General features: G+C 38.6%; 1 protein-coding gene across 4 annotated transcripts in view; it reads left to right on the forward strand.

The window, feature by feature from the left end:
* The window catches only part of SVEP1 (sushi, von Willebrand factor type A, EGF and pentraxin domain containing 1), a 193,148-nt gene that overhangs the window by 50,299 nt on the left and 128,117 nt on the right, over positions 1-14,732 (forward strand). For all 4 annotated transcript variants that reach the window (XM_035016093.1, XM_035016091.1, XM_035016092.1 and 1 more), the window contains 2 exons: positions 8,675-8,833; positions 9,640-9,819. In XM_035016093.1, the coding sequence (XP_034871984.1) occupies positions 8,675-8,833; positions 9,640-9,819 (339 nt within the window). The remainder of the gene's footprint in view (positions 1-8,674; positions 8,834-9,639; positions 9,820-14,732) is intronic.

The following is a 14,732-nucleotide window of genomic DNA, read 5'->3' on the forward strand; positions in this document are numbered from 1 at the left end:
TCTCATGGTTCGTCTACCCCTCCCGCTACCTTCTTCTTTTTTTTTTTCTTAACATATATTGCATTATTTGTTTCAGAGGTACAGATCTGAGATTCAACAGTCTTGCACAATTCACAGCGCTTACCAGAGCACATACCCTCCCCAGTGTCTATCACCCAGTCACCCCATCCCTCCCACCCCACCCCCCACTCCAGCAACCCTCAGTTTGTTTCCTGTGATTAAGAATTCCTCATATCAGTGAGATCATATGATACATGTCTTTCTCTGTTTGACTTATTTCGCTCAACATAATACCCTCCAGTTCCATCCACGTCGTTGCAAATGGCAAGATCTCATTCCTTTTGATGACTGCCAAGGTTGTTCTTACATCCAAAATATGTGATTTCTCTCTTTCCTTAGGTCAGGCTAATATTCAGCAATTATGCATTAGTACAGTTGTAAATGTGGTTAGGATATTGGAATACTTATGTACTGGTTGGTGAATAGCTACTTCCCTAAGTCTCTTGAATGTTCCTTTACTGATCTGACCCCTTTTCCAGGCTCACTGGTGCCTGTCCCGTAGAGGTAATATCTGGCAGATGAGTGGGCCTGTAGAATTCTGCTTGATGCTATAGCTGATACCTATTGTCATTGATCAATGATCATGTCATTCTGAGTTGTAATATTTTGAACAGTACCCTTATCATGCATGAAGTTTTCTCCCAGAAGGTTCTCAAGTTCTTCAAGCAATAGACCTATACATGTCTGAATCTCAGGGATAAATCCACCCTAGGTTGAAGTTGAAACCCTATTGCACTGAAATGCATAGGATTTCACATTTAAATAATTGATTAAGTGGTTATTTTATTTTATTATTTACAAGAGAACACTTCTACATCTTTACTTCAGTAAGTTTAAATCCTTGAGGAATACAGCATCACGTGGCTTCTGTGGCCAATGGCCTTAGCGGAAGGTTGCTTTGGAATTTGGCATGGACCATACCACTGTCTCCATGAGTATGAGTTACTTTTCCCCAGGTTACTCTGGTTTTTTGTTGTTGTTGTTGTTTGTTTGGTTGGTTTGGTTTGGTTGTGGTTTTGGTTTTCCATCAGGAGTCACTATGGTGTTCTTTGTTTTATACACAGAAGCGCATCTCTTGCCTAGATAGAATTCAGGTTCATCTCAAGCATAAACACCTTCAATTTTAAGGAGGGCTGTGTGCTCCCTCTGGTTCCAGAAACCAGTAAAAATGGCCTTGGACCATAACCTTCCAGACATTTTTGTCATTTTAGGAGTCCTGCTCCCACCATGCCTCTGCAGGCTCCAAAATGGCCTGATTAATTGGTAATTTTTTTTTTATTTTTTTATTTTTTTTTTATTTGAGAGAGAGAATGAGAGAGAGCGAGCACATGAGAGGGGGGAGGGTCAGAGGGAGAAACAGACTCCCTGCCGAGCAGGGAGCCCGATGCGGGACTCGATCCCGGGACTCCAGGATCATGACCTGAGCCGAAGGCAGTCGCTTAACCAACTGAGCCACCCAGGTGCCCTAATTGGTAATTTTAAAAACTGTTAATACCCAGTGCTAATGAGAGTACAATAAGATATATACTTTTAGTCCAAATAATGGAAATATCAAGTAATTTGGCAATAGGCTAATGAGTTTGAAAAGTTAATATTATTTTGCTTAAGAAAAAATTTTCAACGGATGAAAAATTTGTTTATAATTGTTCATAATTATAAAAAATTGGATTCAACTTAACCAATATGGTTTAGCTTACGGTAAATTTTATTTTCTTCTTTATATGATTCTGAGTTATTGGTTATTTGAGAAAGAATAAACAAGGTTAAAGATAATGTTAAAATCTCCAGTGGCCTCTCCTTAAAGTGCTTGCCCACAAAATTTTTGTTGTAAAACTTAGGATGATCTCACATTTCTCGTCCAGACAATAAACACCTTAAGACAATTAAGAACGCGGAGATTTCAACAAAAAAGGCTTTGCCTAAGTATTTTGTACTTAGCCAGGTTGTATTTCTCTCTCTCTCTCTCTCTCTCTGTGACATATATTAATTTTTAGCAATATAATAATTACCTTGCTGATGCATCCTCTTTAAGACATGGTCTTTTGAGGGTTTTATTTTTTGTTTTTTGATAGACGTGTCCTGATCCATCAGTAATCTCCTTTCCAGTCTGAGCAGATGCTTCTCTTTGCAATGTGGCCTCCTGCAGCCGGTGGCCCATTTGTTGCTTTGGCACCACACAGTTGCTCAAATTCACAATTTTGTCCAGATATGCTGTACTTCAGCCAAATAAGCTAACCAATCGTGGGAAGATTGACAGGATGCTAATTCATTTACCACAGATTCAGTTGTGCAGTATCCAAGACAGTTAAAATCCTCCTTATCTAATTCATTAATGAACATGGAAAGGATCTTGGCTGTCTCATAAAAGCAAGTTTCCTCGTATGCATGCCTACATGCTTGTCTTATAATTGTGAAAATACTGGGTCAGTGTGGGGAAAACTGGTTCTTTTCTAGGGCAACGAATCCCTGTGCTCAAAATCCTAGCACAGCTATTTGTAGGAACAGATTCCTTATTCAGATCAAATCCATAAAGTTGAGAAGGAGCCTGATGTTGTAAGAATAAAGAGCCTTTCTCTGGGGGCCCAGACACTTGCTTGGTGCCCTTCCTAGATAGAGCAGAAACTAGGGCTTTTGAGTTGCATGACTTTTGAATGGCATTGTAATCTACCCAAATGGGCACCCTTGGAGTTGTGTAGTACGCAGTCTGAATGCAGCTGATGCAGCCACCTTACCACCTTACCTTACCAATGCAGTCTTCAAAGGAATTTATTAACCCTTGAAGATGAATTGTGCAAGGACAGAGGCTCTTAATACTTACCAAATTTTTAAAAATCAGTCTTAGATTATGTATATGAAGGAATTTTATAAAGTATTTGCTACTGTGTATGTTATTTATATTAACTAAAATAGTCATCTAACAAATTAATATTTAGTGGATAGGATGGATTAGAGAGAATGGAGGCTTCTTTGTATTTTGCAAATTCCAAACTGGTTGACATTTTAATTTATTTCAGCCAAAGAATTGCACCATCAGCTGAAGAAAAATCTAACATTAGTACAACGTGAAAGCTTCAAGAATCACATTTCCAGTAATAGTAGATGATAACCACCAAGATGTTTCTGAAAAGAGAAAGTGCTTATTTTACCAACAACTAAGAGAGCAATTAAGAAATAGTATTTGGGACATTTCCAGGAAGGAAACATTTAATATTTAAAGGAAAAGAACATACCCCAGCCCTTTACCATCACTTGTGAAACTTGCTCAAACCACAGTTTTATTTCTTCTTTTCAATTTCAACTTTTGCTTGGTTTTAGATGAGGAATTTCCCCCCTTGGGTATCAAAGAAGTTGATTACACCTCTCCCACTAGAATTGTGCAATGCCTTTAAATAGTTCTCCTCAAGTCTGTTTTCCATTATCATTATGAATTTCACAATACATTTCCAAATGTACTTTGGGATATTTTTATCCAAACACTGTTATCCAGTGTTGTCAACTCTTGATTACTCAAACCATTTTGGGGGGTAATATTGTTAAGATGACTTTGTTTTTATGTAATATTATTTTAAAAATAAACTATAAAATCTGTAAACAGAATATGACTGCTCATATGGAAGATTTCTTTAACTCACTTTCTAGTATGATTCTATTTATAGAAACATCAAAGGTTAGCATTGAAAAGGTCATAGTCATCATTAGTTGTAACTTCTGTATTTTGTAGGAAAAGAAAGTCGCTTGCCAGTGACCGCGTAGCTCGTCAGTAGAAGAGCCAAGGTTGCAACTCGGTTGTCTTGATCCCAAGTCCAATGTTCTTTCACTTTACGCAATTATTATTCTCTCTGACTTTAGTCCTCCCTCCACATTAAACCCACCTCCACCTTCCAACAAAGCTTGTTTTCCCTTGCCCTTCTTTGACTGAGTGACTGTTGGTCAGGAAGTGGGATGGCTAATGACTAGGTCAGATCATTGGAAGACTCTCTGAACATACAAGAGCATTTTGCCCACTGAGAGAGAGAGGCAAGTGCATGTGTTACATACAGTGTGATGTGTGCCAGAGCAGAGGTAAGGGTAATGTACTCTGGGGGCTCAGCAGTGAAGCCAACAAAATCTGAAAAAGTTGGAGGAGCTTTGAAAAATGAGTTAGTCTTGAAGGATGCTGGAGGCTCACTCAGACAAAGGAAAGCATATGCAAAGGCAGAAGCTAACTAGAAGATAAGAAAGAGAGGTAATATTTACCAAGCACCAGAGCATCTACCAGGCACAACACATCTAGGAAGGAAGTATAATTATCTCTTTTATTGTCCAGAAAGTTAAGAGCTGGGGACCTTATTCTAAAATTTATGCCAGATATTGTTGCTTTACTCACATTATTTCAGTGAATCTGAACAACAAAATTTATAAGGGAGGTACTACTAATATTACACACAAAGAAACCAAGTCTCAGAAATGAAGTAGTTGTTCAAACTCCCAAGTCCGGTAAATTGAGATGGGGCAGGCGCAGTGCACTTGATTCTGAAGCAGGTTCTAAGCAGGATATGGAATTCACTGATCCCTTATAGCAAACATACAGGAAGGTTGCAGACAGATCAAAGATGTCCTTATATGTCAGAGTGAAGAGAGGGGGCCTCATTCTGTTGGTGCAGTTTTAAGTAGAAAGTTATTTGATCAGATTTATATTTTAGGAAGATGTTCGGGCAGCAACATTCATGGTGGAATGAAGAGTAGAGATGGAGGCTGAGGGACCAGTAAAGGGCTTTGTAAAAACCTGAGTGAGAGATGGTAAGTCTAGAACTAAGACCGGGCAATGCTGCTGGTGGGAGGGGGGAAATGCAGAGGATTTTTAAGGAGAAAAATCCAAACAACACAGTTTTCATTTGGATATTGGAGGAGATAGAGGGAGAAGGAGGAATCAAAGTGATCTCCAAGGTCAGAGAACCAGTAACCGTGAAATGAAATATAGCATCTGCGACAATGACTTTCTTTTACATATAATTTTAATTTACTTTTAATTGTTTTTGCACAAGTAGTACCTATTCAGCATAGCAAAACTAGAAAATGTAGATCAACAAAAATGAACCTGAAAGTCTCATAATTCTACCATGAATATATACCATGCATATATAACCTTAAAGATCATTTCCTTGAAGTCTTACATATGTATTTTTTAGCCAAAAGGATCATATAATACATATGGTGTTTGAAACATGCTTTATTACACTCAACTACATAATTTGGATGATTTTATGTGTCAAGAATTTTATTTTTATGGCTAATATTCCACTGGATGGATGAGTAATAAGAATTTAACAAACTCCCTCTTTTTTTTTTTTTAAGATTTTATTTATTTATTTGAGACAGAGAGAATGAGAGAGACAGAGAGCACATGAGATGGGGGAGGGTCAGAGGGAGAAGCAGGCTCCCTGCCGAGCAGGGAGCCCGATGCGGGACTCGATCCCGGGACTCCAGGATCATGAACTGAGCCGAAGGCAGTCGCTTAACCAACTGAGCCACCCAGGCGCCCCAACAAACTCCGTATCTCTTGACGTTTGTGTATAGCCAATGCTGAGAGTGTAATGATAAAGAACAATTATACATACATATTTACTTACCTTTACTTGGGACAAATTCTTAGAAATGAAGTGCTTTATCAAAAGGAAAGCTCCTTTTGAGGCTTTTGATGTCTACCTTCAGGTTTCCTACAGAGGAGAGAACCTCTTTGCTCACATGCTTATTGGCAATTGGTAGTATTAACGTCCTTTAAAAATTTTGCCCAATTAAAAAGTAGCCATCACTTTGCATTTCTTTATCATGAGTGAGGTTAAATTGTTTATCTTGTGATTATTGGTTATTTTCATTTTTTCTGTAGGAAATTACTAGTTCTTATTCTTTGTCAACTTTTTTTATTGGAGTATTCATTTCTTTTTCATGTATTGGAAAAAGCTCTTTATGTATTTAATTTTTATTTCTCCTTAAGGTAGTAATATATAATTTTTTGAAATATTTAGTGTATCTTTGTGTGAGCGAGAGAGCCCAAGCAGGGGAAACAGCAGAGGGAGAGAGAGAAGCAGCCTCTCTGCTGAGCAGGGAGCCTGATGCGGGGCTCCATCCCAGGACCCTGGGATCATGACTTGAGCCGAAGGCAGACTCTTAACTGACTGAGCCACCCAGGTGCCCCTGGTTTGCTCATTCTTAAATACTGTCACAGATCTAGCCAGTTCCAGAATTTTCTATTAAATATCATGGGAGAATGTTTCCTTCTGTTTTTAAATATAATCAAGAATTTCAGAAGCATGGTTATTTTTTTTCTAATAATTACATTATATAATGAATCTTGTCTTTTATGTTTTTAGCCTATTATAGTAGTTAATACAAGGATCTTAGCATCTAAGAGACCTGGATGGTTTTTGAGACACAGCACATGTGGTGGTAAAGAACCTAGGCTCTGGATACAAATTATCTAGATTCAAAGTCCAGCTCTCCAGTTACTCATTGTAACTTTGGCAAGTTATTTAACCTCTTACTTACTGCCTTAGTTTTCTCCTCTATAGAATGAGATTAATAATATTAGCTACTTCATAGGTTTTTAAGGAGATTAAAAAGATAATATTTATAAATTGTGTAGAATAGTCCCTAGGACATAGTAAATGCCATATAAATATTTGCTTTAAAATTCTAGCTCTACTCTTCCTCTCAATTTTTTTGTAAGCCTTAAAAAATTTCTTAAAAAAAATAAACCAGACCAAAAAAATAAACATAAATAAAAAATAAATAAGCCGGGGCACCTGGGAGGCTCAGTCAGTTAAGCGTCTACCTTTGGCTCAGGTCATGGTCCCAGGGTCCTGGGATCGAGTCCCGCATCAGTTCCCTGCTCAGTGGGGAGTCTGCTTCTCCCTCCGACCCTCCCCCTCTCATGCTTTCTCTCTCTCTCTCTCTCTCTGTAATAAATAAATGAAATCTTTAAAAAATAAATAAATAAATAAGCCAGACCTTATCTTCCCAGAAACAGGCCTTAAACAAATTGACAACAGGGAGAGGAAAGGAGTGTGCTACCCCTTAAAAACATTTGACTTGCTAATTAAAAAATGTAAATGTAATTTTGAATTTTTTGTCTCAAAAATGTAGTAAACCGATGTTGAGTACTGAAAAACAATTCTAGCTCTGTTACCTACTGAGTAACTTCAGTCAAGTCTGCAAATCTCTCCATGCCTCAGTTTCTCATCTTTAGAATGGACATAATACTAACAAAACTAATGCATTTATTAATAACAATATTAATCATCATTAATATTACTTGCTAATACTGTGTGGACTAAATGAAACAATTTATATAAAATATCATCACGTAAGTACACATTACTGGGTTGCTACTGTTTTGAAATACTCCGGTGCATACTTGACAGTGCTACATCGAATTAGCTGAGCTTGCAAGTCCCTCTATTCTCCAATTTCCTTATTATTGAATTCTCAATTTTGAGTTATTTTACAGATGTATAACTCCAGAGAGGAAGTTATAGATTCAAAGCAACATTGTCAGTGCAGATGGAGGGTATGAAGCAAGGTCAATTAGATCCTCCTCTTAATCTTTTTGTGTGTGTGTTTCTTTTTTCTTCCAGGGTCCTGTTTCCCATCAGTTGGATTATTACGCTCAAACTCTTCACTTTCTCCTATCCTTAGTCAAGTGCTTTGAACAGAAACAATGGGCCCTGTGCTCTTTGCATATGTAGTTCTTCCCCTCTGCTGGGAGAGGGTGCGGGAATGCAGTGGGGGAGGGGGACTGCCCAGATTGGGGCAGGAGAATATGGAGTCAACAATATTTTTTTTTATGTGTCATGTATCACTGATTCCTTTAGTCCCTTAACATGCATTGGTATTGTGGTTTTTCCCCCACAAATAAGCCCAGATGTCTCATGCTGTGTTATGTTGTAATTGTAACTAGTTGTGGGACTTAGGAGGCTACATCACTCCTTGAATGGGTAAAGAAAATGTGATTATATATATATATATATATACATACACACACACACACACCCCACAGTGGAATATTACTCAGCTATCAAAAAGAATATCTTGCCATTTGCACCAATGTGGATGGAACTAGAGTGTATTACACTAAGTGAAATAAGTCAGAGAAAGACAAATACCATATGATTTCATTCATATGTGGAATTTAAGAAACAAAACAGATGAACATAGGGGAAGGGAAAAAAAAGAGAGAGGGAAGCAAACCATAAGAGACTTTTAACTATAGAGAACAAACTGAGGGGTGCTGGAGGGAGGTGGGTGGGGATGGGCTGGATGGGTGATGAGCATTAAGGAGGCACTTGTTGTGATGAGCACTGGGTGTTATATGTAAGTGATGAATCACTAAATTCTACCACTGAAACTAATATTGCACTATATGTTAACTAGAATTTTAAATAAAAATTTGAAGGAAAAAAAACCCAAAACTACATCATTCTTACAAAAAGAATCTTCGTTTCTGTCCTTGTTCGAATTATAATTATTATTTCTATGAAAAGATATTGTTTGGATTTTTTTCTGCCTACTTAGTCTCAAAAATGCTGTTAACTATCAATTCATGTATCATCAATTCATGTAAAATGGATTTCCCCAGCTTGCCCATCTGGGACGTACAAGCCAGAAGGTTCTCCAGGAGGAATCGGCACTTGCCTTCCGTGTCCTGATGAAAATCACACCTCTCCACCTGGAAGTACGTCCCCAGAAGACTGTGTCTGCAAGGAGGGATATCGGGCATCTGGCCAGACCTGTGAAGGTAAGTCTCCCACGTCTGGCAAATAAGAAATATAAAAGCTGATCTCTTTGAGAGGAATGATGCTGATGTTTCCATCCAATTCATTTTAAGTGATCTTTAATATTTCTTCCTCTAATCTTATTTGGGAGAAGTTCTCTGTTTTCATTAAGTAGCATTTCTTATCATTGCACACATCTATAATCTTGCTCCAGAGAAAGTGGTCTGAGACCCCAGGAGTGATAGAACCATGAAACCAGAAAGATTTAGTACTTGAAAAAGATCTCCTATGAACCTGAAAGCCACAAATCTAACAACAAATGAGCTGGTTTGGGCTCTGGTGATATTTAAATCCATTTAAAGAGAATTATTTTTATGAGTAAAGTATCTTGATAGTATTCATATCAAAAGTTAAAGTTATTGAATTAGCCTGTAACATGTGCAAGAAGCTGTGGGATCTGTAGCAGATGTACTGTGTTGGACTTATTCTTTGTTTCACGCCACCTTAATTAAGAAGGAGAATAAATAATGACATATGAAGATCAAGAACTAGAAAATCTCATATCCACATAGGTATCAAAATAAAACATTTTTAAAGCTTAAAAAGACTAAATAGTCTTTAAAAAATTTAATTGGAAGTGAATACATACCTAATAGGAGTGAGATGTAAGGGTTCTTCTTCCAAATATGCACTTAGAAATTGAAATGCAATAAACAGGAATGATGTGGGTGATTTAACTGTGTCTAAAATGTCCTCTTAAACAGACAAAGAAAAGGAGCCTGCTTCAAAGGCTAATTTTGCTTTTTTATTTTCTTTCTGTAAATGTTAGTTGTCCACTGCCCTGCCTTGAGGCCTCCTGAAAACGGTTACTTTATCCAGAACACTTGTAACAACCACTTCAATGCAGCCTGTGGGGTCCGATGTCACCCTGGATTTGACCTCGTGGGAAGCAGCATCCTCTTGTGTCTACCCAATGGTTTGTGGTCCGGTTCAGAGAGCTCCTGCAGAGGTATGCAAACTGCCAGTCCACATTGTTGATTGCCTTGCTTGATTTCCTTGATTTAAACTTTAATGGACCAGTGAAGTTCTTTGTTTCTTGGAATTTCATAGACCACAGACCACAGAAAGAGAAAAGATTATAGGACATCTGAAATCAGAACTACCAAGTTCAATTGACCACATCATCATAAACTATCCCCTTTATGTTTCTTTTATGAACTAGCAAAGAGCAAAGAAAGGGCCTTCCTGGGAAGGAAATGGACAGGTTACCCCAAACCTCAGATTTTAAGCAGCCAAGACAGGGTGCCAAGTAGAGTTTTGGAATGCTTGGAATGCGGGCTTTGATGACTAATGTCATTGAGGACTGGGAACCATACCGGGGTCCTGCAGCAGGAGCAGTGAGCTGACTTGTATGTCTCCAGCCATTGCTCAGAATAGACAGTGTTCTATAGAAAGTGGGAATTTGCTAAAGTGAGATACCAAAGAGCCTAATCAGGCCAATGGAAACAGGGATTTATGGTACCTCGAATAGAACATAAGGCTCCCACATTGAAAAAAGAGAAAAAACAAATAGAATGGTACCTTAGTTTACCTCCACTCTTGATCTCCAAGATCTCCTTTCCTACTTCTTACAACTATTGCACACACAACTTCCTAAGTTTTCTTTTTTAAAAAAATAAGTCCAGTTTTTTTTTAAGATTTATTTATTTATTTGAGAGAGCATGCGTGCATGAGCTGGGGGCAGAGGAAAAGAATCTCAAGCAGACTCCTTGTTGAGCGCAGAGCCCGACGTAGGGTTGATCTCATGACTCTGAGATCATGACCTGAGCCGAAACCAAGAGTTGGACACCCAACTGACTGAGCCACCCAGGCTCCCCTTAGACAACTTCTCAAGGTTTCACAAGTAGGGTTGGAAGAGAGGGCTATCTAAGAAAAGAGGGGAACAAGCCAAAGGACTTGAGATTCCCTTCCCATCAAGCTTCTGAATACAGTATTTCCCCCCTACCCAGAGTTGCCAGATGAAACCCAGGACACCCAGTGAGATGCAAATTTTAGATAAAGAACAGTTTTTAGTGTAAGTCAGTCCCATACAAGATTTGGGACTGACTTATACTAAAAGTGAGATGTTGATTTTCTAAAACTCAGATTTACCTGGATCTCCTCATTTGTTTGTTTTTGCTAAAATCTGGCAACCTCATCCCCACCACATCCCGTAGGCATCCTTTGGCAGTACACCTTGGGATTTGATTGCTCCAGGACCCCCCATCACATAGTTCCCTGGAATACTATAAAGAGTTTTCTCTTGGTTCTTTGCACCCATAAGGGAAGGCGGCCCACTCAGGCTCTGAGGTCATTTGTGAGCCCCAGGAGACCACCACTGCAGTTATCAGCTACCGTATTGAACCCATCCATTAATATGAATCTGCCTAACTCAGGTCCCAACCCATTCTCTTCTCTGTATCTACAAAGAAAAGAAGAAATCAGCAAAATTATACAAGGGGGACCTGAAAAAAAAGGGGAACAAATGGACTCACTAAGATTCTGAGGCAATCACAGTGCTAAATAAGGCCAGGATGCCAAGAAATGGAAGAAATATGAAAACAAAAGGATTTCTGAGGATAAAAAAAAGAAGGTTGGAGACACAATGACCAGACAGTGAAAAGACAAATTAATAAATTAGAAAACCAACTCAAGAAACTCTTCTGTAGGGGGTGCCTGGGTGGCTCAGTCGGTTGGGCGTCTGCCTTCGGCTCGGGTCATGATCCTGGGGTCCTGGGATCAAGTCCCGCGTCAGGCTCCCTGCTCTGTGGGGAGCCTGCTTCTCCCTCTCCTCCCCACTTGTGCTTTCTCACTATCTCTCTCTCTCTCAAATAAATAAAAAATCTAAAAAAAAAAAAAAGAAACTCTTCTGTAGGTAGAGAAGAATTTCAAAGAATAAAAAATACAAAAGAATAAAGTGAATGGGAATCATCCCAGGAAATAGACTCTTCTTATATTGGGAATCTAGAGAGAGAATGGAGTGAGGGAGAATATATCCCCAAGCTGAAATCTTGAAAATACACACAACTAACATCTTTTTCTTTTTTAATGATTTTATTTATTTATTCCAGACAGAGAGAATGAGAGAGACAGAGAGCACATGAGAGGGGGGAGGGTCAGAGGGAGAAGCAGGCTCCCCGCCGAGCAGGGAGCCCGATGCGGGACTCGATCCAGGGACTCCAGGATCATGACCTGAGCCGAAGGCAGTCGCTTAACCAACTGAGCCACCCAGGCGCCACAACTAACATCTTTGATATTCAACTTAACATCACTTAATGAGTGCTAGAAAAAAATGATTGAAAACAGATCCATATCTGGAAATAATCTTAGTGAAATTTCTGAATGCCCTGGAAAAATGGAAAATTGTCCCCATTTCACAGTTCGAAATAAGTAACACCACCTACAAAGGAAAGAGGATCAGACTTGAGCCTCTTATTAGCCATTGTAGATATGAGAAGATGAGAGTATGTTGCCAGGATTCTGAGAGAAAAGAATCAGACCCTAGATTTCCAAACTCAGACAAGCTACTGTTTATGTGGGAAGGCCAAGGAAAGACATTTTCAGTCCTGCAGTCTCAAATGGTAAAAAGCCACAGGCCGTTACTGAAAAAGTTAATTGTAGAAAGCCTCTCAGATGTATTCCTATAAAGTCAACAGTTATAAGCTCTGTGTCAGATCTCTACCCCTTCTTCCAAATACTTAATGGCAGAGGGTGGAAAGCGTTGCATTTTAACCTTCCACTTACTGGCCTTCCAAAGAAGAGTGAGAGAAGCAAGTAGACAACCCCTTTAGGATAAGGTCTGACCCCTGCCTCTTTACCTTCCACCGTCCATACCCTGAGCCTCGGATCCTGCACTAAAGCCATAAGAAATGGCCGTGTCCTCTCAGGAAGCCATCCTTTGACAAGTTGTTCCTACAGCTTTGAGTGTCTGATAGGCCTGACTTTGCTGTTGGTCCCTATATATAAACCCTCTGCTGTTATCAAACTTCTCAGCCTGAATGGGATGACCTCTAACTTCTGTATGTGTGTCCACCAATCTGTTCTCCCCTGATTAGAACCTTTGTGCTCTGTGTGTCAGGGTCAGTGGGGGAAGTATGGTCACCGTGAGTGTCATTGGATCAGGGATTTATTTTAGGAATTCAGACCTTGCACAATTTTGGAAGAGCTGGCAAACTGAAGATCTAGAAGAGAAGTTGGAACATCAGAGGTGTTACTACCAATTCAGTCTGTAAGTTCAAGCCAAATGTGTTGGGAGGTCTAAGAGAAGCTTTTTGCTTGTGTGTAACCACACCCCATGGCTCCACAGCCAAGAACCTGAGAGTGAGTTTGGGGCCTTCTTAGGTCAATACAGTTAGCAGTTGGGACTCGGAATGGAGGCTAGCAAAGACAAGCTGGAACCCATGGGACATGTCTACATTTCCCATCACTGAGTCTGGCTACAGTGACCACTGCTTCCCTTACTGCTTTCTAAAATCCAGGGCAGGTTCATCTTTTGACCAAGCCTAACGTGGCTTACAGTAAGGGGATTCTGGCAGCCTATTTCCCAGCTTAACCAACATGTTATAATACAACCAACACACTTAACTTTTATTAATCAACTTGTGTATCACCGCTGCTAGACTGTTAGTTTTTTATGAGCACAGAATGTATCTTTTCCTCTCAATCCTTGATTATACCACTGGTGAATGATCAAGAACTTGAATTTGACAAATACACACATTGATACATGCACTGATAAATAGATATGTCGGTGATCTGCCTGTGTCACTTCCCATTATGCATGTGCATTTTTAAAAAGCATTCTCATTCTTATTTATGCAATTTCAGTTGATATTCTAATATAAATAAAATAATTTTAATCAAAGCAGAGATATACTACAGGATCATGGCTCTTCCTGAGATCCTTTCAGTTTCATCCCCAAAGCTCTGCCTAACTTACCAGCGTACAAAGTTGTCCCAAATGAAGATACTTAATCCCTTCCTCTGGCTCATCTTTAGTGAATTTAGTTACTTGAGATATTGTTCTTTGAAATATATACCATATTTCATTAATTCTAGAACACTTTTCCCCCCACATTTTAACATCCCTAAAAACTAAGATGCACCTTAAAATCAGTTGCATTAAGTCCTTTCATAGATATTATTGTTTCTTTATTAGTGGCACATAAAATAATGGTGTGCCTCATGATTGGGGCATCTGGGATTCAATGAAATATGGCAGCTGCTTGGGGATTCAATTCTGTCCCAGGGTGGGAAACAGAGAGAAAATAGTATTTTAGGATCTAATTTAAATCTAATTGTAGGAACAGAACCATTTTAGTTATGTTATCTTTTTCTTGAAAATCTTTATGAAATTGGGACAGAAATCAAAGATCAGTGTAAAATATAAAGGCTCTTACAACTTTCATGTTGCACTGTTAATGTCTTATAGTGTTAAATAATACTCAAAAGGCTTGAGTCTTATTCCTCCTTTGTATTCATCATAAAGCATTTATACTCTTTCTTAAAATTTTTTATCTGAATTATACACTTATTTCTAAACTCATAAGGATTTTTTTGTGGTTTCCTAATGATAACTCACTAAACCACAGCATCATAGTAAATTAAATTTTGTGATAGAATTTTTTTCTGATAAAATGGTCCAAACAACAATGAGAATCCTACATTTAACATCAGGTTTATTTTATTTTCAATATAGATGCTATCGCAATTTAGATATTGAAAGGAACTGTTTATCTGGGGAAAAAATTTAATTAGTCTTTAAAATGAGAACCAGAGCAGTTCTCACATTGTCTACTTCTTAGTAGACTGTCTTCTTGAAAGAATAAATTGCTGTTTTCTAAAAAGACCAAATCAATATTTAAGGATTGCTTTAACATGGAT

The sequence above is a fragment of the Mirounga leonina genome, unplaced genomic scaffold (assembly GCF_011800145.1).
Source record: "Mirounga leonina isolate KUSES-001 unplaced genomic scaffold, KU_Mleo_1.0 Mir_170, whole genome shotgun sequence".
In the NCBI taxonomy this organism is placed as follows: domain Eukaryota; kingdom Metazoa; phylum Chordata; class Mammalia; order Carnivora; family Phocidae; genus Mirounga; species Mirounga leonina.